Source organism: Aphidius gifuensis, linkage group LG3, assembly GCF_014905175.1.
Source record: "Aphidius gifuensis isolate YNYX2018 linkage group LG3, ASM1490517v1, whole genome shotgun sequence".
NCBI lineage: Eukaryota > Metazoa > Arthropoda > Insecta > Hymenoptera > Braconidae > Aphidius > Aphidius gifuensis.
Genome location: NC_057790.1, coordinates 547,540 through 573,343, shown reverse-complemented (window position 1 = coordinate 573,343; position 25,804 = coordinate 547,540). Strand labels below are relative to the sequence as shown.

The 25,804-nt window shown below is 23.1% G+C and overlaps 2 protein-coding genes and 1 non-coding gene across 3 annotated transcripts; 1 reads left to right on the top strand and 2 right to left on the bottom strand.

The window, feature by feature from the left end:
- Positions 1–16,458: 16,458 nt before the first annotated feature.
- Positions 16,459–16,531, bottom strand: Trnat-agu. The gene has a single exon. It is a non-coding gene; the product is annotated as a tRNA-Thr (tRNA).
- A 3,561-nt stretch (positions 16,532–20,092) lies between these two features.
- Positions 20,093–22,687, top strand: LOC122853499 (cytochrome P450 4C1-like). The gene is made up of 9 exons (XM_044153999.1): positions 20,093–20,156; positions 20,262–20,462; positions 20,529–20,723; positions 20,802–20,871; positions 20,941–21,071; positions 21,307–21,422; positions 21,561–21,735; positions 21,812–21,957; positions 22,063–22,687. Exons 1-9 carry the CDS (start codon positions 20,093–20,095, stop codon positions 22,264–22,266), a joined length of 1,302 nt encoding a protein of 433 aa, XP_044009934.1. The 3' UTR covers positions 22,267–22,687.
- LOC122853498 (coagulation factor XI-like) lies at positions 22,376–25,761 on the bottom strand. Its single transcript, XM_044153998.1, has 8 exons — positions 25,716–25,761; positions 25,193–25,497; positions 24,865–25,110; positions 24,626–24,763; positions 23,631–23,801; positions 23,296–23,544; positions 22,737–22,905; positions 22,376–22,386 (listed from the first exon to the last, which is right to left on the bottom strand). The coding sequence occupies exons 1-8, from the start codon at positions 25,759–25,761 to the stop codon at positions 22,376–22,378; spliced, it is 1,335 nt and encodes a 444-aa protein (XP_044009933.1).
- Positions 25,762–25,804: the final 43 nt, after the last annotated feature.

Below are 25,804 nucleotides of genomic sequence, written 5' to 3'. Positions count from 1 at the left end.
ATGTCAACAAAGCAAGTGGTCAAGTTGGTAAAGCGCTTACCAATGGTACATTGAGTCGAGGGTTCAAATATGAACCTGGATTACCTGCTGGTTTTTCGTGAATCGATGTATATCAAGATATATCGTTGCGTTTCAGGCGAATACCTACTGGCATAGAACGAGTTGCGTCGAAGTCGTCACTTGTTCTACGCCAGGATGTATTTGCTCCAAATGCTGGATAAATTTTTTTTGTTTTTACAAAATACTCTAATTTTAATTTATATTTATTCTCATATTAATAATTGTAATTGTTTATTTATTTTGTTAATTTTAATGACAATATTTTTGTCAAATATTCCCAAACGTCCCACGTAAAATAAAAAAACAAGTGTTAAAAAATATACCTAGCATCTTAACATACAAATATTACTGTCAAATATCTTAAAAATATTTAAACAATTTTATTTTCAAGATATATGTAAAACAAACAAATTAGTATAGATATTTATTTATTTTAATTTTTTATCTTTATCATGATAATAAATTTCTTAAAAAAACCCAAGCAAAAAAAATTAAAATAAATCATAACATAATTTAATTTTGACATTTCCATTGTTGATAATTTAATAAAATGACATTTTTAAATAATTATGAATAACCTCGAGTGGAATTTAGTCTACAGGTATTTACCGTTAGAGTAGGAGGAAAGGACGTATATACACATATATTGTTTTAACAGGCCAACAACGACACGTAAGGATAATGAGTACAGAGACTCAATGTACATACCGGTATATGTAATTGTGCCGTTCTCTCAGTAAGTCTCTCCTCACCCTCCTACACTTAATTCCCTTCGCTGCTGATTTTTTTTTATATATAATATTTGTTTTTTTTTTTTTGTTGAAAAAAGAATTTTATATGTTTATTTATTTTTTTTATTTTCCCACACACAGTGAAAAGTTGAGGTTTGTGGGTGCGCAATTTAGACATGTGTTTTATTGTCTGTTGTAAAAATAGAAATATTATATATTTAACGATGAGGAAAACTAGGTGAAGGGTTCCCTCTCGTTGAGTAAGACAATTACATACAAATATTAATGACACTATGCTTTAATTTTTTATCTTTTATAAAATTATTGTGTCATAAATATTCAAGTGGATTGTTGTCATTGCTGATAATATCAGAGACACTATTCTTCCGGGTTCCTCAACAACCACAAGTGACAAAAAATTTAATTTTTTTGTTTTTTTAAATTTACATTGTTTGTCTTTTATTTATTTGAGGAAATGAATTTTTTTTTTTCAAGTTAACAAATTATTATATTACAAAATACATTTCGAAAATTAAAAAATACTATTTTACTTAAGAAAAATGTATTTTTGATATAATTAAAAATAGAAAATTAATTGCATTTAATTGTAGAAAAAAAACAATGTTATAATTTTTTTTTTTTTTGTTGTTTAACAAGTCATTAGAAAGTACTTATTTTTTTATTTCAAATTAGAAACATAATTTATTAGTGTTATTTAAATTATTTCAAATATTACTTTTCAACTTAATTGATATATAATTGAGTGTAAAAATAAAATATTTTAAATAAAATCTAATTAATTATATTCCTGTAATTTTACTTGAATATTTTTCTAATAAAAATAGCAATAATCATTAGAATAATAATGTTAATTTTTTTATTATTTTCAAATAGCTAAAAAGGATTAAATTTCAATAATAAAAATAAAATAAAATCAAAAAAATTTATAAATAAAAATTGAAATATAATTATGTTTTTTAATTTAATTTTTTTTTCGAAATAGAAATAGTAAATGTCTTTTGTAACCGATAGAATACAACGTTTATCAATGACAGGAAAAATATACAGAAGAATTATGCTTGGGGTAATGATGTGAGTTAAAAATCCATAGATCCCTAGGGGATTCGATCGATAACGCCTACACGACACGCAAAGTCACTCTCTCTCTGTATTAGTTTCATATCTGCTGCACTTTTGATCGTATACATATACGCATTGCATTATTTAAATGCATTTGTATTGGTGAATCATAGCTAAGCTCTTCTTTTTCTTCGTCTTCTTCTTCACTGAGCCATATATTGTTATTTATTTTAATTTTTTATTTATTATTTAATACATTGCGTGAACAAGAAATTTAGCACGAGTCACGGATATCCTCTACAATGACTAACAAGCCTCATAACTAATTTTTTTTTTTTTTTTTTTTATCAACTAGTTGTATAATCGGTAACATTTTTATAAATGTTATAATTTACAAACCGGAAGAGATTGTTATTTATTAAATTTTAAAATTGACAAAAACAAAGAAATTTCTCAATTTTTTAATTTAAATAAAAATGAAAAATTAATTTAAAAAATATTTTCATTAATTTTTAGTATTTTTAAATTATTTGTCAACAAAATTAATAATTTTTTATGATTTTTTTATTTAAAAAATCATTATTGTTCATTGGGTATTTAAATTTAAAAAAAAATCATCGAAAATAGTTGAATTTTGCTGGTCTTATTTCATCCTCTGATTAACAGATACTTGTGTAATAAAATTCACACTCATAACGTAATAAATAATAAAAATAAAATCATAAAAATATAAATAACAAAATAAAAAAAAAATTTAAATATGGATATACATCCACGTGCAGGTATAGCCAAGTTATCACAACGTAACTCAGTGGACTCGTTGGAAGAGGTATATGTACAAGTATGTAAAAGGCCGATGATCCTGCGTAAAGATTTCTGATTCTTGCCTGAAGCTCATACACAAGCAGTATCAAGTCCATCGTCATAATAATTCTGTATTGCTTTTATTTTTATCATATCATTTTCTCACATTTATAATAATACAAATAAACACACCAACATTTTTATCAAACAAATTTTGATCCTTTTATTTTTTTTTCAATCACAAATATTCAATGAATATAAATTATATTTAAAAATTAAAATACACACACGCATCTTGTTGCAATATTTTTTTTGATACAACACGTAACACCAATATCATCAATCCAATATACAACAAGTTATATGAACGAGCCAGATAACGGTTATTTTATTTTTATTTATACCATCAAACAAGAATGCATTTTACATTTGATTTTATTTTTTATTATTGTTTTTTCTTCTTGCTTTTTTTTTTTTTTTTGATAGATAAATTAAATATCTGTAGAAATTTTCTTTACTGGCACACTTGAGATTGAGAATTGTTCTCGTCCTTGGCCTTTCATTGTTCGTACGCATATTTTCACGTTTATTTAAAATATCATGTATCCTTCATGTGTCAAAAAAACAAATTTTTTTTAACATTTTTTTTATACAATTTACCGCAATAAACACATGCCATATACTTTCAAAAACGGTAAATTGTGCATACATGCAAAATTTTATATATAAAATAAATTATGATATTAAAAATATTTAAAAATTTCTCTTTGTCTTGAATATTTGATGGTTAATTTTCATCTAGAGATTATTTTACTTTTTTTTTTGTTATTTTATAATTGAAAGGGTTGAATTTTAATAATAATAATTTGAATTTATTTTTTTGTAATAAGGGCTTTGACTATATTTTATTTATTATTCTTTAAAAATTATTTTGTGGATAATTTTTTTTTGGAAAAATAAAAGGTTTTGAGTTGAATAAAAATATTGAATGACTATTTATTCGAGTCATCTTGAAAATGATTTATTTATTTTCTTAAAATTTAAACAGTTTCCAAATTTGTTGTTAATTTTTTTCATAATTTTATTTAGAAACATCGGCGTTAAATAATATTTAGAAAGTAATTTAAATTAATAGTAAATTTATCATTCATTTTAGTAAATAAATAATTTTTCAGTTTAAATAAATTTATAGCAACAAAAATAGAAAGTTTGTTATTTATTTTATTTGACAATTTTATAAAAATTATGAAATAATTTATATGCATAGATAATAACTTTGGGCATAGCCTCATGAAAAATTTTTCCAGCTAAATTTGTCTCCCACGTACGTCATTGAATATTTGATGATTATTTGTTTATAAAATTTATAATATTTATAAATAATGCATGATTAATTATTCTGCATTGTAATAATTATTTAGATTTAAATTCTTTCAATAATTATGCTAAGGAGAATTTTAAAAAGAGCGTCTCAATCGTCGCGATTATACTTTGTGATTTTTGTTTTTTTTTTTTTTTATTCGAAATGGATTTGAGATTGCAATAATGGAAATTAATATACACAAAGTTATAGGTCAACCTACGTGAAACTTGATCATCATGTAAAATAAATACAAATCTATCTATTTTTTATTATAAATATTTTTTTAAATAAATATTTTCATTACATTTTAAAAATAAAAATTAAATAATTTTTTCTTAAAAAAATTTACAAAGTTTTAAAACTAATAATTAACGAAAAAATATTAATAAAAAATTTAAATTTATTTATTTTACTTTTACTATTAGTTATCCAACTATAAAAAAATTTACAATTTTAATAAATAAAAAATTTAACAAAATAAAAGAATTTAAAAAAAAAAAAAACTATTAATTCTCGTGAGGAAAATATTGTAATTTGACTACATTAAAAAGCCTATAATAAATAAAATAAAAAAATATATGAAAAGATCAAAGAGTCAACGATCATCTTCATTAATATATTATTCCATAATTATTATTATTTTCCAATCGATAGAAAATCAAAGATGAGTGTTGTGCATACAGTCGGTTACACACTGAGTAAACCGGACACCGACTCGACATTATCAGAGAAAGCAGCTTTCAATATTTTTTTATTTTAATATAATCCATATACAAATATGTACACTTCCCTCTCAGTTACACATATTATAAAAGTTACATAAAATAAAGCAAAAGTGCCGGCTTAATATACAAAATCAACTACAAACTGACCAAAAAATTCCTCAATAAAAAATATATAAACAATAATAAATTAATATTCATCAACAAAGGCTACATATAAATTCAAACTAGAAAAAATAACAACAAATATTATTATTATTAACAAATTATTCGAACTCAATGAAATTAATAAAAAATTCTTTAAATTATCTAAAAATAGAATATCCTGGTTAATAGATTCAGTATTTAGGAATATATATCATAATTAACGGAAGTATGTTAGCATAGCAAGTGGTCAAGTTGGTAAAGCGTATAACTTTCAATATTACCTTGACGAGTTCAAATCCTATCTGATGGCAGCTCTTGTAATTCACATTAAGATCTTTGTTTGAAAGAATTCGATCTGGCGTTTCAGGCGGAATACCTCCTGGCATAGACCAAGTTGCGTCGAAGTCGTCACTTGTTCTGCGCCAGGATGTATTCGCCCCAAATGCTTTGGATACATTTTTTTTATTTTTACAAGAAACATAATAAATTAATATTTATCAACAATGGCTACATATAAATTCAAACAAGAAAAAATAACAACAATTATTCTCATTACCAACAAATTATCCGAGTTTAATGACATAAATAAAAATTCTTTAAATTATCTAAAAATAAAAAATCCTAGTTAATAGATTCACTATTTAGTAATATATATCATAATTAACAATAGCATGTCAACACAGCAAGTGGTAAAATGGTTAAGCGCTCAAATTCGGATCTAGGAAAGCTGGGTTCCAATACTAACCTGATGCACTTTTTTGGGTGATTATGATTCTTTCTCGTATTGTATTGCAGGCAAATACCTCCTGGCATAGATTGAGTTGCGTCGAAGTCGTCACTTGTTCTACGCCAGGATGTATTCACCTCAAATGCTGTGGATATATTTTTTTTATTTTTACAAAAAACTCTAATTTTAATTTATATTTATTTCAATTTCAATTTAAATACTTATATTTTTTTTTGTGGATGAAAAATAAGTAGAACAGGAACGTATATAGTCCGACAGAATAAAAATTTAAAATATTTTGGTTAATAGATTTACTATTTAAGAATTAATATATATTATAATTAACCAAAATATATCAACACAGCAAGTAGTCAAGTTGGTAAAGCGCTCAGTTTTCATTGTAAAGGGCTTTGGGGTTCAAGTCCTACATAGATGGATTTTTTTCTGACTGTCCTAGTAATATAATGTTAAATGTCTGATTTAGCGTTTACAGCAAATACCTCTTGGCATAGAACGAGTTGCGTCGAAGTCGTCACTTGTTCTACGCCAGGATGTATTCGCCCCAAACGGATACATTTTTTTTATTTTCACAAAACATAATAAATTAATATCTAACAACAATGGCTACATGTAAATTCAAACTACATAATATACCAACAATTATTATTATTATTATTAACAAATTATCCGAGTTCAATGACATAAATAAAAAAAATTTTAAAAATAAAATATGACTTACTTCTCACTCAATCATTTTTAGACAATGAATATAAAACCTTTTTTTTTTTTTATTTTTTAACGATTATATAGCTTCAGTACTATTGTACATGTATTTATTAACAATTCGTATTAATAAAAAAAAAAAAAAAAAATTTATATAAAATAAAACTATGAGTCTCTGACAAACGCGAGTATATGACAATGGATGACCCTGAACAGGCAGCACATGAAAAGGTGTCCGAGGATAATCGTGTGTGGTTGTATGTAACACATAGTAAAAAAAAAAAAAAAAATTATTATTTATAAAAATAGCAAGAGAGAGGAGAGGAGAAGAGAGAAGAGATATTAAATAAATGTACATCAACGAACTTGTATGATTTCTTTGAAGGTCACATTAACGACATTTCGTGTTTGCGTTCAATTTAAAACGTTAAAAAAAATTAATAATAATAAAACAATAATAATCATAATTATTATTATAATAATAAAATATATTTGCGCACTGATTTTATATGGATTTGAAGACTTCAACACTTGTGTTTGAAAAAAAAGATAAATGTGACGATACTTGTGAAGATTTTTTTTATTATTTAAATTTGATTTTTTATTTAAATTTATTTATTTATTTTCAGAGCTTTTAATATAGATTTTTTTTGGATTTTTTTTTTAGTAATATTGTTGTTATTATAAGGTTTTTTATGTTAAATAAATAAATGAATAAATTAATGTAGTTTTTGAAGGAGATGTGTAGGTAGATGTAATGATAATTTTATTTTTTATTTTTCATTTTATTTTATTTGTAAGTAAATAAAGTAATAAGTGGATATCAAAAAATATAAAAAATAAATAAATATGAAATAATAAATAAATGATTCACCATCTCAATTAAGAGTGTGATGTTGAATATCTTCGGTAAATGAGAAAAGAGTTATTTGAAAGTAGGCAAAAAGGTAAGGCCGGTCAAGAATTATCCAATCAATCATATCTTTCAAGACATTTCCTCAATCTAAGTGGGCGTGAGCAATCATTTGCACACATTCTTCTTCTTATTATTATTTATTTATTTAAATTGTTATTATTGTAATGAAAAGAATATTATAAAAATATTTAAAGTTAATTTATAGATAAATTATGGGAAAGTTTAAAAGATGTGTTGACAAAATTTCAGAGAAAAATTTTTTTAATAAAAAAAAAGAGTTTTAGAGATGTAATAAATCTATAAAATTATTTGAAAGTGAAATATGAAGATTGAATAAAAAGAGCGTTTAAATGGTAATAAAATAGTGTTTGTATTTTTTTTTTTTTTTAAATAATTGTTAAAATAGAATTGAAAAAAAAAAAAAGAAAATATTTGGAAAATTTAAATATGCGAGCTTAGATGAATTTGAGTGGAAAAAAATGTATTATATATTTTTAATTAATAAGATCATATTCATGTGAATAAGATCTTTAAGAAAAAATTTATAAGATCCTACCAAGTGTGTAAGATCATTAAGGATGTGTAAGATCCTCAGAAAAAAAAAGCAAAAATATCAAAAAATAATTAAAAAAAAATAGGATCACAGCATAGGATCATTGAAAAAAAATTATATAAACTACCTAAAATAGGATCTAAAAAAAATATATAAATCAAAATATATAATGAAAAAAAAAAAAAATAAAGTTTTTCTGATGAAAATTAAACTAGATCTGAGAAAAACAAAAAATCAGCTAAATTAGGATCATTTTTGTTTTATGCTTGGTGCAAGTTGCTTTAAACATTCATAAATACAACATACCAATTTGGCGTAAAAGACCTTTATCGAGATATTTTTTTATTCTTCCTCTTCACCATTCAAAAATAAAAAAATAAATAAATATATTTTATATAGCATATAATATACAAGTGCCTCCCGTAACTTCCATCATCAACTACAATAATAATAATAATAATAACAACAACAACAAAAACAACACACCCATATAATATGCAACATCAAGTATTGCTTCTCTCCAGTATCATCAGAAAATTTACAGTGCTATATACAATATGGAATTTCACGAGAGCAAAGAAAAAATATATAAAGGAATTTAAACTTTTCAACTGATCGTAACTCTTTTATTTTTTCATTGACATTGACGAGCAATATTTTTTTTTCATTCAGTTATATACATTCAACGATAAATAAAATATAGAATTTTAAAATATATAAATCAAATGGATAAATATAATATTGAAATGTGAGTCCACACCTACGTAACAACATACATTTTAGCCAAAAAATTTATAATTTAATTTGTCATTTTCGACAAAAAAAATTGATATAAAATTTATAATTAAAATTAAAAATATCACGTAATTAAATAATGTATTTTTAAAAAGATTATTTATAATATTTTTTGAATTTAAAATAATAAATTAAATATGAAAAGTAAAATTAAAAAAAATAAATGAAATTGACAGTTGTTTTTACAACTGTCTGGACTCTCGAGTAACATTATTTTTTATTATCACATTACGTATATAGCCTCAAGATTTCATCAAGCACATCAAGATGTTGTTGTTGTTGTTGTTGTTGATGAAGACAACACTCAACTGTCGGGAGAGACATATTCACGTCAAATGTCACGTGTATTTATTGCCACGCACGTGCACACGCACCTTGTCAGTTGGATAGTCAACTTTAACTTGTTTGTCAATCAATCAATCTTATTCAACAGCTTAAAAAAAACATCATACAAATTACGATAATTATTGATAAAAACATCTTGATTATATCTAAATTGTTTTTGCAATAAATATTTTTAAAACAACAGCAAAACATTGCGTTAAATTACATGAATAAAATAAATAAATCAAATAATTTTTAAGCAGATTTTAAAACAAGATAAACATTCATTGTTAATTAATTGTTTTTATTTATAATAAACACCATTATAAATTAAATAAATAATGCAATTATTTGTTCGTTATCTTTTTTTTTTTCACATGTTAAAATTAATTTTACATTTCAGCTTAAAATTTACACGTGGAAATTTTTTAAAATTATTTTTCCATTGTTTATTTATACAAAATTATAATAATCAAATTTAAAAATTATTTTTTTCTTTCTCAAGATGAAAATAAACTGATACTTTTGTGTGCAGTATTTTTTTTTTATTGGGTATTTTTTTTTTTGAATAAATAAAGACAAGATAATGATGAGAAAAATTTATTGAATGTAAAGTTGATATCACATTGATGAGTAAGTACATTATCAATTTTTTTTTTTTTTTTTAATTTGACGTGTTTTTATTGTAAAGTTATTGACAATGCAGAAATTTTTATAAAGATAATACTTTTTTTTTTTCAAATGAATGTATTTATAAATTTGAAAAAATTCAACAATTATTAAATGACTTTAGCCACTTTCATATTGATTGTTATTAATTGTAATTGTTATTTAAAATACATGATTATTTTAAAACTCAAAACATCACGGTAAATATCATTAGATTAAATCTAGACTATTAAATATTTTATAAAAACATTTTATCGTTATCTCAAATTGAATTAAATATTGTGAAATTATTTGAGATATTTACCTTGAGATGCAAATGACCTTTCTCAATATTTTTTATTTATTTTTATTTTACATCAAAGAAAGAGTTAACTGATGAATATAATTTTTAAAATGATTTCAAATTGATATAATAAAATAATTTCATAGTTATTATTTGAATTTTGAAATGCTTAATTCAATTTGATAATTTTTTTGTAATTCAAAACATCATTTTGTCATTAATAAATAAGCTTTTTAGAATAATTTAATTTCTCCGTGATTAAAAATTAAATTGACATAAAAATAAGCCAAGTAATTTTGAAAAATTATGAAATGTGTTAAATTGAGTGTAATAAAAAATTAAACTAATCGTTTAAAATTAATTGGCGCCAATAAGGTGGTAGCGTCATGGTGTTTAAAATATATAAATTTATAAATTTAGCCCACGCAATATATTTAACCTACGCTTTGAAAAAAATAAAAATTTTAAAAACAAAAAGCAAGCGTAGGAAGTTAAAGCACTCGATATGATTCGAGTCATTAATTACAGAAAGAAAAAATCAGCAAATACCTATACGTATAAATTCATGTAAAAAAAAAAAAAATTATCAAAGAAGAAGAAGAAGAAGAAGATGGAGAAGAGAAATAATTTAAAAAACAAAGATTATTGAAGAAGCAAAATTAATGATTAATGCGAATTTCAATATGTCGTAATTTTATTATGAGCGAAAGTCTTGAAAAATATATTTCGCCGACAAAAGTCGTTTTCGACAAGGCCGAGGTCTTGTTACATAATATCTTCCTGACTTGCGAGACAAATAAACAAAACAATAATATAATAAAAAATTTAAAAAATTGTTATTTTTGTAGGATATAAAATTGTATATGTTTGTTGACCCTTGTATGATCTTGCCTATGTTTTAATATATTCAACGGATCAAATGTATTATGCTATTTTAAAAAAGACCAATGTTGATTTTTTTGATGGACAAAATTTCATTTGAAAAAATATTGTTTTCGTTTTAGAAAAAATTAATTAATCGAAGATTTAATTGCAAATTAAATATCACAATAAATTTAAACAACTTGATGTCAATGTTTTTGTAAAAAGAAGTTTTATTTTTTATAAATAAAATTCATCATTAGAAATTTTTTTGTTTTCGCAAATAAACTCTTTTATAAATAAATAAATGTATCTAATTAATTTAAATAATTTAAACAACAATATAAAAAATACAATTTATGAAAAAAAAATAAAATAAAAGTTGATGATTCTTTGTCTAGGAAGAGTACTTAATAAAAATATAATTTATCTGATAATAGTCTCCCTGATGATAGACAATAATCTTGGCATGATGATCCACACTGCACATAGACAATATAAAAAATTTCATCTAGTGTTGTATACTATTTCAAAGACAGCGTGACGTCAAGTTATTCAAACGGTTAAAGAAAGTAAAAGCCAATGGCCTCGTCATTCCTGCCGGTATGTATTTTGTCTCAAATGTCAATCTAACAATATTTTTTTATACATTTTCCTTTCCTCTCTCGTCTCACTATCATGATATTTTACCTCTCTCAATCTCTCCCTCTTTTTCTTTCTATTTTCACATGGCAATTATAATTAATTATTAATTTCTATTTTACTCACTTGTTTACAATGCCAAATTAAATATGACGATCATCATGATAATTGACACTTGCACATTAATTAAATTATTAATTTACAACATTTTAAATAACACTTGTATATTATAAATACATTTATTTTTTTTATTTTTTTATAATTTATTTAATTTATAATGTTAATGAAAGTTTATTTATAAAAACTTGTTTTGTGATTTTGCTTGATGATAAGAACGTGATGAATTTAAATGAATATGCTTGGTTTTTTTTTCAAATTTATTTTTCACCTAGATGAAAGACGGATTAAAACAACTCACGGGATGACTCGATGTCTATGGTCTCGAAAGAACTGACAGTAAACTCCGTTCACCTGGGCAATGATACACCCTACTACTACAACCAGCAACAACTTGGTCTTGATACTAGGTAAATATATATACTGACAATATTCAAAGACCAAACTGTAACCAGGAAAATTATATTTTGCTTATGATGATGATGATCATGACAATTACCATTTCAATTTGTACCTTGTCTAATTAATTGTCATCAATGAACAGAATGTTACCTACTATATTTTTTGAAATTAATTTGAAAAAAAAAACTGTCTAGTAATTAGAGCTGCAGAGTCATTAAAATTACATATTTTTAAATCATTTTTTGTTTTTTAAATTAAGTGATTAATTGGTTGACAATATTCATTAGTTATTTTCAAAAAAATATCATTCAAAATTGATTTTTTAATTTTTAAATTAATGGCTTTTCAAATGAAATATTTAAAATTTGTTATAGAAAAAATTACAATAATCCAGTGTTATTAAAAAGTTGCAGATGAATAATATTTTCAAGATGATAACTTGTTGCTTCAACGTGAGAACAATCAAAGCAATCGATAAGCCAAAAAAAAAATCATTATTAAATTTTTAAAATCGTGTATTCGTGCAAATCGATGCAACATTATGTACAACAGGTAGATAAATATATTAAACAATTAATTCTTTATACTCTACCAATTTTCAAACAATGATTTTACTTGAAAAAAAAATTGACAAATAACAATAACACGTGTAATTTATTCTGCAAATAAATCAAAATAATATTAAAGCTCAAAATCTAAATAAACTAAATAAATATTTTTGTAATAAAAATTTATAAATAAAAATCGAGAAAGTATATATGAGCTACTGCTTTTTAAAAATTGATTGGTATCCTATTCGCAAAAAATAATAAAAAATGGACACAAAAATAAAACAAGAATATTAAAATAAAAAATACAAAAAAAAAAGTATTAAATTTTAAAAGGGTTCTTGAACTCGCGTTGATTTATATAAAACATCTCCACGTTTTTAGTTGTGTCGTTGTTTAGTGTTATATATTATTATGTATATAAAAGAAGACCCAACACACAAGCATCATATATCCAAAGGCTAAAATCAAATATCAAGATGAAAGAGAGAATAAAAATAAATTCAAAAAAAAAAAAAATATACAAATGAAATAAAAAAATAATAAAGAAGCATATTGATCGTGTCGATTAAACTTTCACGTGGATCTCATTTCTGCAACACTCACATCACTTGTTGAAGAAAAAAAATATAAATAAATAATAATCCTATGCTAGACATTAAATTAATGATATTTTAAATATCATTCGACAATATATTGATCGATAAATAAAAAATGTAACGTCATTTTATTTACTGTTAAATTAATTTGTTTTTTTTTTTTTTTAAATGCTGCAAGTATTTTTGATTTTTATTGTTCTTAAAATTATTCAAGGCGAGGATAAATTAAATGAATATTTTTATTGATTGATTAAGAGCCTTCAAATATTATTAAATGTATTTAAAAAAATTTTTTTTCTATTATTTACAATGATTTGTTTGTTAATTGATTAATTTAATTTGAAAAAAATGTATTTCTGTTTTTAATTTGAAAATTTATCTTCAAAGAAAAGTACAAAGATGCAGAAAATAAAATATCAAATTTAAAGGATAAAAAGATAATATAATTTCAAAAATAAATAAATAAAATAAGAGAGAAAAAATAATGTTAAAATGAAAGTGCAAGTTGAATGAATTTAACGCGTCAAAGATTCACATTAAATGATTTTATTATTATTACTGGTAAATTAAAAGTGCTTGTCATCAAAGAGAACCGACTTGATGATCAATTTTTGACTACCTACACTTGCGAATAAAATAGCAAGTTAAAAAATAAAATTACAAATTGATAATAAAATAATAGCCTTTTAAAATATATAAAATTTGCAATTAAATAATTTTTTTTTTCTTCTCAATTTTTTATCAAAATGTTTATAAAAAAATTTTGTTGAATCTTTATATGTTACGTTTTTTTTAAATGACCACTTTCACAATTTACTAACATTCACTTTTGTTTGAAATATTGACTCGTTTTTTTAACTTCACAGAAATTATTTAAGAGTCACCCAATAATTTACGAGAAAACAGGAAATTGATGGCTTCAAGATTTTAAACCCAGCCAACATATATGATGAAAAATAAAAAATAAAATATAAAACATGTATAGATAAATAGACAAAAAAGAGAATGTAAATATTAATTTTAAATAAAAAAAATATTACGTATTTGATGATCGGTAATTTTTAAAATAACGCATCAATTTTCACTTTTTTTAAATTGAATATTTAAAATTCAAACGTGACATTCAATTTTTTTTTTAATAGATACTTAAACACTCGAAAATTAATAACAAAAAAAATTGAATAATCATGTAATGACGTCTTCAAAATAAACTAGTACTAAATCAAAAAAAAAAAAATAATAATAAACAACATACTTTCATCAAATTTAAATCAATTAATTAATAGATACTTGAAGAACATTTATTTATTAAACAACGTTCCAACAATTATTTATAAATGTCAAATATTTAATCAATTTTGAAATGTAAAAATAAAAAAAACCTGCTGAGTGATTAACAGGTTAAAAAAACATTTAAATTGTACATTTATTTATAAATTTTTAAAGCAATAATATTGCTAAAATTAAATCCTAGAAAATTTGTCAATTTGTATATTTTTTTTCTTCCTAAAATGACGTTAAAATTCAATCAAATAAAAAAAAATGATTTTTATTGTTGACAAGTGCATTTATAATTTTAAAAATGCGACAACTTCCTTCCATAATCCTTTTTGATATCTCAATTTTTCTTTCAGTTGATCGAGCAAAAAGTAAAAAAAAAAAAAATGATAAAAAAGTATCAATCAAACGACGGAAACGATCTCAATAACGTGGGACGTAATTTCACCTGGAATCTCTAGGCTAGTACAGACTAGTATGTACACAGGTATATAAACATCATAATAATAATATACAAGAGAGTAAAGACAACCTGCATCGCCCACATGTTTATTTACCTATTGCAATTCCGTATATGCGGTCTTATATATACTCTCTCTCTGTGTGTGACGTTATTATGTTTTAAAAAAAAATAAATAAACACCACTTAACCCGTAAGTTACTGACCAACTGGCCCTTGGCTTTAAAAATTTATCAACAAAAAAAAAATAAACAATGTGTATTAACTAACAAACCAACTGACAATAAAAATCTCATATTATTATTTCAACTTACCGGAAGTATTTACAATGAAAAACATTATCTAAGTAGATGAAAAAAAATGCACAACAAGTTGATATAAAAAATATTAATATAAATTAATAATCTCATCAATGTCAAATAATTTATAATGACTAGAAAAATATTTGTTTATTTTGAAATTGCAAAGTCCATTTGAATTATATTGTTAATTTAAAAATTTTGATCAAGTTGTCCAAAGTCATAATATAAATTTCTTGTTGACTAAGCCCTTGTGTTGCATCCAACACCGTGGTCAGGATTAAATGTAGACTTTGATATCTACATCATGATGGTAAAAAAATAATAAAAAAATTATTTATTATGCTGTGAATAATTCTGTCTTTATTCATGCAGTTGGAGTTTCATTCTCAGTCTCATCTTCAAGCTAAATAATCATATGCCATGAGTTTTGCTGATTTTATTCTGTCTCTCCCGGTCTCTCCCACCTGGAGGGTAGCTAAACTCACGTTTTATTTGCATATATTAATATGTTACTAATGCTATTATACTTATTTTATTATTTATTTATTTTTCTTCATATTTATATTTACAACTTTTAACTTTTTTTTTATCATTTACACCAATTTATATATTCATATAATTTATTCATATTCGACGAAAAATTGTCATTATAGTTTACCTTTTTAAAAAAAATTAAATTCATGAATATTATTTTTTTTTTCAAATTAAAATAAACCATAATATTATAATGCATAATAATTTTTTTATTTTAAATTAACACTAGCTGTTTTTTTTTTTTAAACAACTTTTTATAAAATTTTTGCAACAACTCCACGTAAAGCTATAAATTTTTTTTTTCAATTTATTTTTTACTTGTTGAATACGTTTATTGAATTCAAAAATCGAATAACGAAAATAAATAAATTTAAAAGCAGATAAAGATATGAAATAAAGAAAAAAAAATCAAGAACATATTGGTCTTTTATTTAGAGTTACATAATAATAATGATAATTGTTTTTCAAGTTTTTTTTTTTTTTTCATTCAATTCAACCAGGTGTTTATTCATTGGAGGTACACAAAATAAAAAAAAAATAATAATCGTGGGCACATTGGAATTTGAATTTACAAAGCAACTTGAATATAATTCTCTTTTTTTTTTTTTTTATTGTGTTGACACAACGAGTGCAATGATGATTTAAAAAAAAAAAAAAAGAATGTAATTTTTTTAGAACAAAATTGATGAATTTTATGAGCTTAAAAAATATTTAAATGAATTTAATGAATAAAAAATTATTGTTTAGATGATTATTATTGTTTTTATAAATATTATCGATTCAAAAAGCAAAAAATAAATCCAATCATTCACCGAATGAGGCCCCGGGGAGAATCGAACTCCCGATCTCCTGTTTACTAGACAGGCGCTTTGCCAACTAAGCCACGGTGCCGGATGAAAGCTAGAAGAAATTTACTCTTCTTAAACTATTTTCTATTCAATGAAACACAATAATAAATTTAAATATTTATCATTCATTTATAACAATAAAATATCTATACAAAATTTACTTTTAAATTTAATTTTAACTGTAAATTTAAAAAAAATATTTACAAATTTTTAAATAATTTTTTATTTATTTTTTTAATTCATAAATAAATTAATAGAAAAAAAAAATTACAACATTACAGATAGTAATATTCTCTTTGTTTATTTAATATTTATTCATTGTAAAAAAAAAAAATTCAAAGTGCATTTGAAATAAAAAAAAATGAGTGACAAGTTGCAGGTCAGTGTTTTTTTTTTTTTAATTTAAAAGCCTCAGGTGACATGCATTAACGCTTGTAATTTTTTTAGATGATTATTATTATTTTCAATAAATAGTTTATGCAAGAAAACCAGTGGATTATTACGTGGGAGCACTGTGAAATGCCTTGTTCATATTAAAAGTATTTAAAAAATGATAATTATTTGTGATCAAGTATATATTTTTTACAACACAGCAATGGAATATTCATGTCACGCATATTTTCTGATTATGAATGATAATTCTTAACACCATACTCATAAACTATTAATTACCTGTGATCCCCGGGGCGAACAACTATTATCGGCAGCTATATAGCCACCTATTTCAAGATGAGACAAGATTCGTTTTGGCGTCGCATCCACAGTAGACTTTTATCATTTTTTCATTAACAAATATATTTTTATTTTTTTTTTCAATTTATTGCTCAAGTTATTGTTCAAGTTTGACGGGGTTTTTTATATTTATTTATTATTGATACATTATATTTGTGCACTTTTATAATCGCATAAATTTTTTTTTTTTTTTTTTTGGATTATTAAATTATTTTATTTATTTTGGTTTTTTATATTTAATTAATCTTTTTATATTTTTTGGAATTTAAATGTCAATTATTATTACATAAATTTTATGTTTATTGATTTATAAAATTTATGGAATTTTTAGAAATTTATTTTTTTCATTGATGAAATAAAGATTTATGGTTTTTTGGTATTTAAATTTTAGATTGTATCTTTAATAATAAAAATATTATTCTATATTTTTTTTGAAATGCAATTTATGAAATTATTAATTTCAAATTTTAAAATACATAAAAATTATTACATAAATTTTAAGAAATTATTTTTTCAATTAAAAAAATTAAGAATCATTGTTTTTTAAATTTAAAATATTAATTAATAATTAATTTCAAATTTTATATCAAATAAACTATTACAAAATATTTTTTCTCTAAATTTTTAAAACATATATTTAAATATTTAGAGTAATTTAAACGTCAATTTACGATAACGATAATGTGTACTATTAAAATTATTAACAAAAAAAAAAAAAAACCAATAAAAAAGTTGAAAAAATTAAGAATAAATGAGACACTTAAAAACAACTGGAAGTCACGATAATCGTTGATGTTTTTTTACAATTATTAATTTATTTTCTTGAGGTATATTTACAAGATAAATTATCATTACTCATCATCAAGATACGTGATCTTACAAACAACTATGACGACAATAATATTTCCCACTATTTTATAATGTCATTGACCCTGCCTCACTTTCATTCATCAACTCATTTTCATTTGAGAAAATAATAAAATAAATAATAGCAAAAAATGAAAGCAGCTATATATTATTATATATTTAATTGAATAATTATGAGGCTAATGTTAACTCACTACTCACATTGACATTGAGTGGGAAAATTATTTTTTAAATTATTATTTTTAATATTTAATCGTTGGGTATTTATACGAACAAAATATATATATATATATTTAATACATGCATACATATAGATTTTCTATTCTCGTTATCCAATTCACCTCTGAAAAATACGAGCTAGCATCATTTGATTTATTGATACTACAATGTACAAAACCTTATGCTCATCTTGCTTGAATATAACTGGCTGAATATCTTTTTACTTTGCCAATCGATCAACGATAAATCATTTAAGTATTATCGAAACCAAGTGATGCTTTTCTTGCGTGTCTCACGCAAAAATTTTTACTAATAAAAAAATTATTTTTCTAAACAGTCAAATGAATAAACTAATCAATTAAATTATTTATATATTATTGTAAATTAATTTTAAAAAATTAGAAATTAAATATTTATATTTCATTTATTATTTAAAATTTATATTTTATATTTATCCAAAAATTTAATGACTTGCAAAATCAATTTTAACTTTTAAGTACAAAGTAATTTATAATAGAATTCCGGGCTTTAATTTAACGAAGCCACGTGGAATGAAAATGATTTTTAAATGTTTAAATGTCGGTATATAAACTTGAATATAGAAATGAAAAATATTTTATTAATTCCATGATGAAGATGTAATTATCACAACAACTATTTGTGCAACTTGACAATGTGAGAAGAAAAATATTTAAAAAATCAAAATCTTTATTAAAAATTTAAATAAAAAATACTTGCAAATGAAATTTATCAAACAATAAATTAAAATAAGTAAATTATTATAATTAAATATATTTTTAAAATATTTTTACTAGACTTTTATAATGATGAAAGAAAGTATATTTTTCATCTTAATTATAAATATTTTTTAATAGACAATAAAGACGTTATTTAAAATTAGTATCACACGCAGTGTCTTTTTTGAATTTGATGAGTTTTAAATTATGCATTTGCATAAATTTTCTGATGGGTAAGCCAAAACCACAAAAGGGGTCATATCAAGATGAGATTTCCCACGACTTTGTTGTTACATGCCAAGGGTCCAACACTGATGACGCCTCGAGACAACATTATATACCAAAGATATTTTTTTATTTTTGCTTTTTTATATTATATTATTATTTAACATTTATTTTCAAGGTTAACCCTTTTTTTAAAAATAATACTGTCAAGTATATTTGATGAAATTATATGACAAATAAAAAAAAGTTATTAAAATATTTTTAAAATTAAAAATAAAATTAATAATTGATTTATAATTTCTGGACTTGTATTTATTTATTTGTCTCTTTTAAATTTTTCTATTTATTTTAAAATTAAAGAAAGATTAAAATTTAATAAAATAAAAATAAATAAACAACTAAATTGACAAAATTTATTTTAAAAAAAATTTAAATTTTGTTCAACACAAAAGACAAACCTAATTTTTCCAAGAAAATAATAGAACTTTGAAAAATAAATTTTAACAAAAGAATTAAATAAAATATTAAAATAAGTAAAATTTTCAAAATTTTTCATTTCATTCAGTCGAAACTAGTGATAGCGTTCGTATCGTAAATAAAATCAATTCGAAAAATATTTTTTAAATTAAAAAAAGTAATAGTTAAAAATTAACAAATATTTTTATAAATAATTTCATGAAAAATTAAATATCAAAGAAAAAGTTTAAAAATTAATCATGTCGTTTTCATTGATATTAACAGCAGTATTATTTTTAATATTTCTAAAAATAATTGATCTCAGTGTTAGTTACTATTTTTGGTACAAAAAAGTTTCGACGATTCCAATGGCACCAACGAAATTACCAATAATTGGTTGGCCTTGGGAGTTGTACAAGCAAAAATTGGAAGGTAAAAATAATAAATTGTTAATTTAAAAAAATAATTATTCTTCATTATCAAAACCCACTGATTTTTTCATCGAAATAAAATATTTTTTTTGTTATTTTTTCATAGACATTGATGATTATCTCCAAGGTATTTTTAATAAATTTCAAGATGGAATATTTCGCACACAAATGGGAACAACAACAACAATTCACATAAATAATCATAAATTTGCTGAAATAATACTTCGTGATCCAAAGCATTCAACAAAATCAAATTTCTATAAATATTTTGAGCCATGTTTTGGACTTGGTCTCTTGAATTCATCAGGTATTTCGCGGATTAACCCAACAAAAGTATCAATTAATTATTAATTTTATTTTTATTAATCAACAGGAGAAAAATGGAATCATGACAGAAAATTAATGACACCTGCATTTCACTTTGGTATTCTGAAAGAATATTCAAAAGTCATGATAAAAAAAACAATTTTATTCAACGAATTTCTAGAGAAGAAAATCCAAACAATTGGCAATGAATATTTCGATGTTTATGATTCAATTGCAAATTTTTCACTCAGTATTATTTACGGTAAATTTAAAAACAACAAAAATTTATAAATAACAAATTATGTTATTATTATTATTTATTCATTTTTTTTTTGAATAGAAACTGCATTGGGAATGAGCATCGACACATACGGCGATAAAGAAAAAGATTACACCGATGCAATTCGCTCGTAAGTGATAAATAACAATTAAATTGTTTATTATTATAATTTTGTATATTAAAAATAATATATTTTCAGAGTATTTGATTGTGTTACATCCCGAATCAGACAGCCGTGGTTAAAGTATGATTTAATTTACTATCAAACAGCTGAGGGAAAAAAATTTCAAGCTGCTGTTAAAATTGTCGATGAAAAATGTCTTCGTGTGAGTATAAATACAAAAAAATATTATTCAACTATTTAACAACAATTAAATATACGAAAATTAATAATAATAATTTTTTTTAATTATTATCTTTAGGTTATTAGGAAAAAAATGAAAGAATACCATAGCAGAAATAATCATGAAGCTGTTGAAAATGAAGGTAGTTAATTTTGTTGATTCCAGGTTGAATTTTTATTTTTCAATAAATATTTATAAATAATATTGTTAATTTATTGTAGAAGAAGGAAGTAAGAAGAAGGCATTATTGGATATTCTTTTTGAAGCAAATGAAAGAGAGGAACGACCATTGACCATCAACGAAATTCGAGATCATGTTAAAACATTTATGGCTGGGGTAAGATGATGAATAAAATTTATCTAATAATTGTAAGCAAAAATTAATTGTTTAAATTGTTTTTAATATGTTAAGGGTCATGATACAACAATGAGCTTGATGAATTGGTTTTTATTTTGTGTTGGTAATGATGATGATATACAAAATAAAATTCATCAAGAATTGGACAGTGTTTTTGGTGATTCAAATGAAACTGTGACAACAGATGATATTGCCAAGTTACATTATCTTGATAGAGTTATCAAGGAAGTATTGAGACTTTATCCTGGTGGAGTTAGAATTGGCAGATACATTACAGAAGATGTTCAACTTGGTAAAACATTTATTAAATTAATTTTTCATTGTTTTATTTTCAAATTTTAATTATTTATTTTTGGATTTTTAAATAGATAAATATACTATTCCAAAAGGCTGTAATGTGATGATTCATATTAATCAGATTCATGTTGATCCAAAGCTATGGAATGATCCAAAAAAATTTGATCCAGATAGATTTTTAGTTGAAAAAACAGCCAAGCATCATCCATTTGCTTATGTAAGTTATTATTATTTTTTTTTTGTTTATAAATTACATGGTGGTGTTTTTGTTTGCTGATAATTTTTGGCTTAATTTGATTAATTTTTATCATGTTGATTGCAGATTCCATTTTCAGCTGGTCCAAGAAACTGTGTTGGTCAAAAATTTGCAAATCTTGAGGCTAAAATTGGACTGGCTGAGATAATGAGAAAATGGAGAGTCAAAAGTCGTGACACTCATGAGTCAATTAAAACTTATTCGTCTATTATTCTTCGACCAATTGAAGGTATATTTTTAAAATTTGAAAAAAGACAAAATACAAAATAACAGAGAGTAAATTTAATTATTTATATATAGAAAATTAATTGATTTAAAGCCAAAAAAAAAATACGTAGTGTAATTCAATTATTATTAAAGTTTTTTATTTTTTTGATTGTTAAAAGTTTGCTGGAAAAACGACATTAGATTTAATTATTATTAAAAGTTAACTATATTTTATTTTCTAAAAAAATTGATTGAAAAAAATTAAATTAATTCAAAGCTATTATTTACCGAAAAAAAAATGTTTCAAATGTAAAATTTATGTAAAATTATTTGTAGTTTAATTTAAGTATGTTTATGTTTTTTTTATAATGATTTATTTAACAAATTTTTTAATTGTTTATAATTATCTATTGACTGGATAAAAAGATAATTAAGTTGTGTTAATTTTTAAACAAATAAATAATGTGAATGATATTGAAAAAAATTCGACAAATTTAAATTGATTATATTTTATTTGAAGAGTGAAAAAAAACTTTTTGAATAGTAGTTATTATCGTCATCTAGGGTCTTCTTGATCCATGGAACATAATGGTATACACGTGTATGAACATCAGGGAAGAGTTTGCCACATCCAGCACCAGCAATGTATGAGACAATGCCAACTAGAACATCACCATCAACTAGTCCACCTCCACTGTCACCCTGGAATTTTTTATTATCATTGTTTTAATTGTAATTATTTTTTTCTACATAATAATGTTATCATTTATAATTACTAAGTTCAAATCGAAATCAATTGAATGAGCCAAATAGTGCATTATAAAATTTTTCGATTTCGATTTTATCATTTCTACAGCTACTAAACGCAACGAAGGATTGTTCTAAAAATTTACCAGATAATAGAGAAAATAATTCTCAACAATTTAGGCACAAAATAACATGAAAAATATATTTTTTTAATAAAGATATTAATTTAATAAGCCGAAACGCGATAAAAGCATTATGTAATTTTTCGATTTCGATTTTAATTTTTTCCAACAATTAAATGAAGAATTGTTCTAAAAAATTATTACCAACAATATTAAAACTTACAAAACAAGCACCAGCACCATGTGGAGCATAAGTACAAATTTGTCTATCATAAATACGACGTCCCATTTGAATTTGACATTTTGAATTTTTAATAACTCTAGTAGATAATTTTCTCAGCAGCACTGGACGATATCCAGCTGTATCCAATTTTCCCCAGCCACACATTGTAATATCACTTTCTTCGGGAGTATCACCATCAGGTAATTTAATTGGTCTTTGATTATTATTAAATCTAATATTCTCATCCAACTAAATTATCAATTAAATTTCTAAATTAATTATTTAAAGAAATTTTCCTGTCTCAATTCTTCTTATGATTTTTAATATTTTCTTACCCTCAATATTGCAATGTCATCTTCATACTTGTCATCAGAGTAATCTTGATGAATATATATTTTTTTAACACCATAAGTCCTTGGCCACCATAATCCAAGGTCATTCGTTCCAGCAATAACATTTAAATTATTAAATTTTTGACCATGTTTTTGTACACAATGTGCTGCTGTCTAAAAATTAAAAATTTAATTTAAACAATTAAAATAGTGATGGAAATAAATTATCAAATAGATAAATAATTGATACAATTATGTGAAGCTCATCGAGAATACTTCCACCACATAAATACTGTGAATTTCTACGGATTGCAACGTGATGAGGAAATTCAGCAGCTTCACTTTCTTCACCGTTTTTAATTCTACTTGTTATTAATTCACCTACTTGAAATTTCATAATATTAATCAATTTTTAATTCATTTATTGATAGTAAATTAAATACACTTACTGGAAATATTTATCAACAATAACATGATCGTGTATTTGTTGATTAAAAAATTATTAATGAAACACTCACTGCCGCAATTTTTTTTCATTTTTTTAATGGAAAATTTAACGCATCAACTTGCTGATTAATAAAAAATGAATCCACAAAATTACATAATTTCACGTATAATAAATAAAAAAATTCAACAAAGACCTTGAACTTTTATCTGAGATATTGAGATAACGTATTTTTTTTTTTTCTCAAACAAATTAATTTGTATTATCAAAAAATAAATTAAAAATAACTAGGTCATTAAATTTTTAAATTATACATCATGCTAATTATTGACCTAAAATAATTAACAATAATGAAATTCAAGAAATTAATTAATAATTTAAAACTCATAATAAAATTTAAATTTATACAAATTTATTATCAAAAAAAAAAATATAATAAATAAATAAATAAATAAATAGCCTTGACAAATTAATTTACATTTAGTAAATAATTTTTATTTTAAAGTTAACATTATTATTTATTTTTTTTTTATTATTAATTTTAATTTTCTGCTATTGTTGTTTTTATAAATTTTAAATGTGTAAAAACACGTGTATAAGTGTGAGGTACATTTTGCAGACATTCTCGATCAGATGTTGATACAATTCCAATGATTGTATTTTTAAAAACAAGTGGTCCCCCACTGTCTCCCTACAGATAAATTAAAAAACAAATAAATTAATTAAAAATCTATATTGCAAAGCATCAAAAATTATATATAATTATAAATTAAATTAAAAGGATAAATTTACTTTGCATGTTCCACTTCCAAGACCACTAAAACCACACAATTGTCCAGCACCAACAAGTTCACCTTGTTCCAAGCATTCCATTGAACTTAAAATATTTACACTTGCTTTTTTAAGAACAATTGAACTTTTACTGTCAATTGAAGTTCTTCCCCAGCCACTGACAACTCCAACAATTCCACTTGGTGTATTTTCATTTGGTAAATAAATTCTCGATTGAAATTCATTTTCTTTAATTGAATTTTCAAGCTGAAAATTAAATAAAAAAAAATGTAAATAATATTTGAATTATTTTAAAATAATATTGTGCATGTTTGGTGTTATTTTTTACAATTATTATGGCAATGTCATTTTTGACACGTTGGGTAGAAGCACGAGGTACATAGCCAGGATGTACAATGACATTATCAACAAAATGAACATTGGCCGGGCCATTGAGGGTACTTGAACCCGAGGCAACAGTGAGTTCAGTGAAAGGAGATGAAAATATACCAGCAATACAATGACCTGCTGTGAGAATATGTCGATCACTAATTATTGCACCACCGCAAATGTGTTGGGATGAACGTCGAAGTGATACTTGATATGGCAAATCAATTATATTTGAATCAACACCACCAACAATTCCACGGACATCTGTTGATTAAAATAATTATCAAAACATTTGTTATTTTTATTTTTATTTAGCTGAAAGAATGTTTAATTATAATGGAAAATTAATAACACTTTTATTTGGCTTTTTTAAATGTGTAGAAATTTACTAGAAAATTTCGATTTGAAAATTTCGAATCGAAATGAATACTATAGTTGATTTTAAACATAAAAAAGAAGAAATTAATTTTTATTTTTTGTACCTTGAATGAAGATGCTGCTGATTAATAAAATCATCAACTGGTACATGATTAATTACGTTAATTAAAATTGATTTTAAATTCAACTTAAT

What these genes read in the sequence shown, in the direction of transcription:
- LOC122853498 (XM_044153998.1), bottom strand. Translation starts at nt 25,761, where the DNA reads ATGTACCAGTTGATGATTTTATTAATCAGCAGCATCTTCATTCAAG. An exon ending in TTGGAAGTGGAACATGCAAA is followed by an intron (nt 24,764 to 24,864) that starts GTAAATTTATCC and finishes ATTTATCTGTAG; the next exon opens with GGAGACAGTGGGGGACCACT. An exon ending in AATTTATAAAAACAACAATA is followed by an intron (nt 23,802 to 24,625) that starts GCAGAAAATTAA and finishes TTTAATTTTTAG; the next exon opens with ACAGCAGCACATTGTGTACA.
- LOC122853499 (XM_044153999.1), top strand. Translation starts at nt 20,093, where the DNA reads ATGGCACCAACGAAATTACCAATAATTGGTTGGCCTTGGGAGTTGTAC. An exon ending in TACACCGATGCAATTCGCTC is followed by an intron (nt 20,872 to 20,940) that starts GTAAGTGATAAA and finishes ATATATTTTCAG; the next exon opens with AGTATTTGATTGTGTTACAT. An exon ending in TTAAAACATTTATGGCTGGG is followed by an intron (nt 21,423 to 21,560) that starts GTAAGATGATGA and finishes AATGATGATGAT; the next exon opens with ATACAAAATAAAATTCATCA.